This window comes from Stegastes partitus, unplaced genomic scaffold (assembly GCF_000690725.1).
Source record: "Stegastes partitus isolate 25-593 unplaced genomic scaffold, Stegastes_partitus-1.0.2 Scaffold2151, whole genome shotgun sequence".
In the NCBI taxonomy this organism is placed as follows: Eukaryota; Metazoa; Chordata; class Actinopteri; family Pomacentridae; genus Stegastes; species Stegastes partitus.
In genome coordinates this window covers 69,806-72,772 of record NW_007579882.1, presented here as the reverse complement: position 1 = coordinate 72,772, position 2,967 = coordinate 69,806, and the positions used below count along the sequence as shown (strand labels likewise).

At 45.5% G+C, this 2,967-nt stretch overlaps 1 protein-coding gene across 1 annotated transcript in view; it reads left to right on the top strand.

The window, feature by feature from the left end:
- Positions 1-92: 92 nt before the first annotated feature.
- LOC103374129 (arf-GAP with GTPase, ANK repeat and PH domain-containing protein 1-like) overlaps positions 93-2,967 on the top strand; it is a 31,424-nt gene continuing 28,549 nt past the window's right edge. The window contains exon 1 of the mRNA XM_008304165.1: positions 93-391. Within this exon, the coding sequence (XP_008302387.1) occupies positions 229-391 (163 nt within the window). The 5' untranslated portion in view covers positions 93-228. The remainder of the gene's footprint in view (positions 392-2,967) is intronic.

The following is a 2,967-nucleotide window of genomic DNA, read 5'->3' as shown; positions in this document are numbered from 1 at the left end:
AGACTTGGTGTTGGACTGGTTTCTGGCTGAGTGTCAGGTGGTTTTAGATGATTGTCTTTCTGCTCTGAAACCCAGGAAGCATGCTGATGCTTTACGGGACAGAGGTCTCCTTGGATCAGGACTTGGAGCGCCACAGAGTCGGACGTTCTCAGACGTGGCCGGCCTCCAGACCGCCGGCTGGACGCTGGACGGTTTGCTCACCTGTCTTCTGTGTTCTCTCAGGACTACATGCAGAACGTCCACGGGAAGGAGATCGACCTGCTGAGGACCACGGTGAAGGTTCCTGGCAAACGTCCTCCTCGAGCTGTTTCCACCTGCGCCGCCGTGCCGAGTCCCAAAACCAACGGCCTGACCAAGGACATGAGCAGCCTGCAGCTGGGACAGAATCCAGGTGAGACCAGAACCACCTGAAACCCTCACACAGAGAACGAGGCGGGTTTTTGCGTCTGAACATCAATATTCGAAGGTGTTCTGACCTAAAACAGGAAGTTTGTGCAGTTAGATGAAACTTCAGCCAAACAGTCGTTGGACTTTTTACCACGTGTTGAATCCAAGACGAGCTTTTCAGCACCAGGCGTCGTAAAGAGGTCCGGTTCAGGTTCCTCAAAAACTCACAGAGAACATTAAATAGACGTTTAGTTGGAATTATTATTTTGCACCTTTTGGATAAAGTTGGTTTTGTTGTTATAAAAATCAAAGTGACCTGAATCTGTTCATGAGTTACACTTTAAATGGTCGGATCTGAACATCGTTCACCGTCAACACCAGGAGTCGCCACCGTCAGGTCGCTTACTGGAGACCGGTTTCAGACTTGCTTTAAACCAGTTTTTAAATGGTTCCGGACTGCTTTTATACTGGTTTTAAAACTTGGTTTTGGACTGAGTTTAGGCTTGGTCTGGACTTAGTTTGCACCTAGTTTTTGACTAGTGTTTAAGACTTGGTTTTGAAACCATTTAAGACTGGGTTTTACTGGTTTTAAATTAGTTTTTAGAATTGGCTTTAAACTGCTTTTGGACTTGGTTTTGAACTGGTTTTAAGCTGATTTTGGAGTTGGCTGTAAAATTATTTTTAACTGCCGTTAGACTTGGTTTTAAACTAATTTTAGACTTGGCTTTGAACTGATTTTAAATTGCTGTTAGACTTGGTTTTAACCTGGTTTCTGACTTGGTTTTAACCTGGGTGTGGACAGGTGGTAAAATGGTTTAAACTGGTTTGAATGGATTCAAACTGGTTTGGACTTAGTTGGGAAGTGAAATAAGACAAATAAGGTTGTAAATATATAAAAAACTGAAAGGATGTTGAAATAAATATGGGAGCACAGTTCAGTTTGATGAATAGAAACGCGGCGACACGTTCGTCCTCCATAAACAACGTATTCAAACGTGGCGTAAACAGGTTGAAACAGATCAACACAATCACCTCATTATGCCGTCACGTTTATTTCCTAATTGTGCCGCTAATCGCTGCTGCTGTTCTTTCATCGTAAACGCCGGCGTGTTTCCTGAATCAATAAAGGTTGATTGAAAGAGGAGCTGCGACAATAAAAAACAGGAGTGGAGCCTTGAAGCGCTGCTCATCACCTGGAGGAAGACGTCGTAAAACAAAAGGTGCAGAGCGCCGCGGCGTCGCCGGCAACGCACACACATGGCCGGGCTTAAATCAAACACACACACACTGGGATCCAGGAGGCCCGAGCTAATAGCATGAATATTCAGTGAGCCGTACTCCATGTACTAATTATTGTCATGAATATTAATGCAATCAGAGTCGTGGCTCCGTTCAGGCAGCACCAAGAAATGAGCTGTAATGAGGCTGGGGGAGGCGGGGGAGGCGGGGGATGATTCACCCGCCTGCTGCAGCCTCTTACCAACTCGAGGGTTTGATTTAAGCAGCCAGCTTGTAAGAGGCCTTTTATGGCTCCCCAGTGTTTGGAGGGCCGAACATGTGGACGCATGCGCCGCGACAACAGGCCGCTCTGGAAGCGTGTTTGATGCCTCCACAATCCATCAGAGACACAAAGCCGCTGCTTCGACCGCCGCGCGAAAATAATGACCGTTATCTCCAACATGAGCGTAAATCAGCTGAAAGGAGGACGATGTGCCGCACAGCCGAGAAAACCAGCGACGCTGACGGAGCTGTCGTCCAGACGAAAAACGCTTCTTAGCCTCTTGAGCCTGAAACTAGGTTGGACCAAAGTCCGTCATTTAGCTCGTGTACATGTTGGTCACATGTGCTGAATCACATTCTGTGTGGTCTAAAAAGGTCATGTCAAGACACAAAAGCTAACTGTGAGGCTAAAGTCAGAGAATGACAGCTAACCCCACAGCTAAAGGTAGAGAAGGAAGCTAACCACACAGCTACAGTCATGAAAAGAAGCTAACTACAAGGCTAAAGTCAGAGAACATCAGTTAACTACACAGCTAAANGTAGACTGGGTCTAAACTGGGTCTCAACTGGTCTCAGACTGGCTTTAAACTGGGTCTAATCTGGTTGTAGACTGGGTCTAAACTGGGTTTAAACTGGTTGTAAACTGGCTTAAACTGGCTTTAAACTGGGCTTAAACTGGTTGTAGACTGGGTTTAAACTGGTTTCTAGTTGGGTTTTGGACCACTTTGAATGTAGCTTTAGACCAACTTCAAGCTGGTTTCAGACAGATTTTACAATGGTTGTGGACTGGTTCATGGACTGGTGCTGGTTGTAGTTCTGAATTGGTTCTATACTTGGTTTTAGACTGGGTTTAAACCTGATCTTAGACTTAGACAACTTTATTGTCACTCAGGATGCACAGGTGCACATTGAACAGGATCTGGAAAATATGAATAATCAGACTGGTTTTACTGGGTTTTGGTCTGGTTTTGGGCTTTTTCTAGATTCGATGTGGGACTGGTTTTACATCAGACTAGGTTTTAGACTGGTTCCAGACTTGGTGTTGGACTGGTTTCTGCCTTTGCTTTGGATTAATTTTGG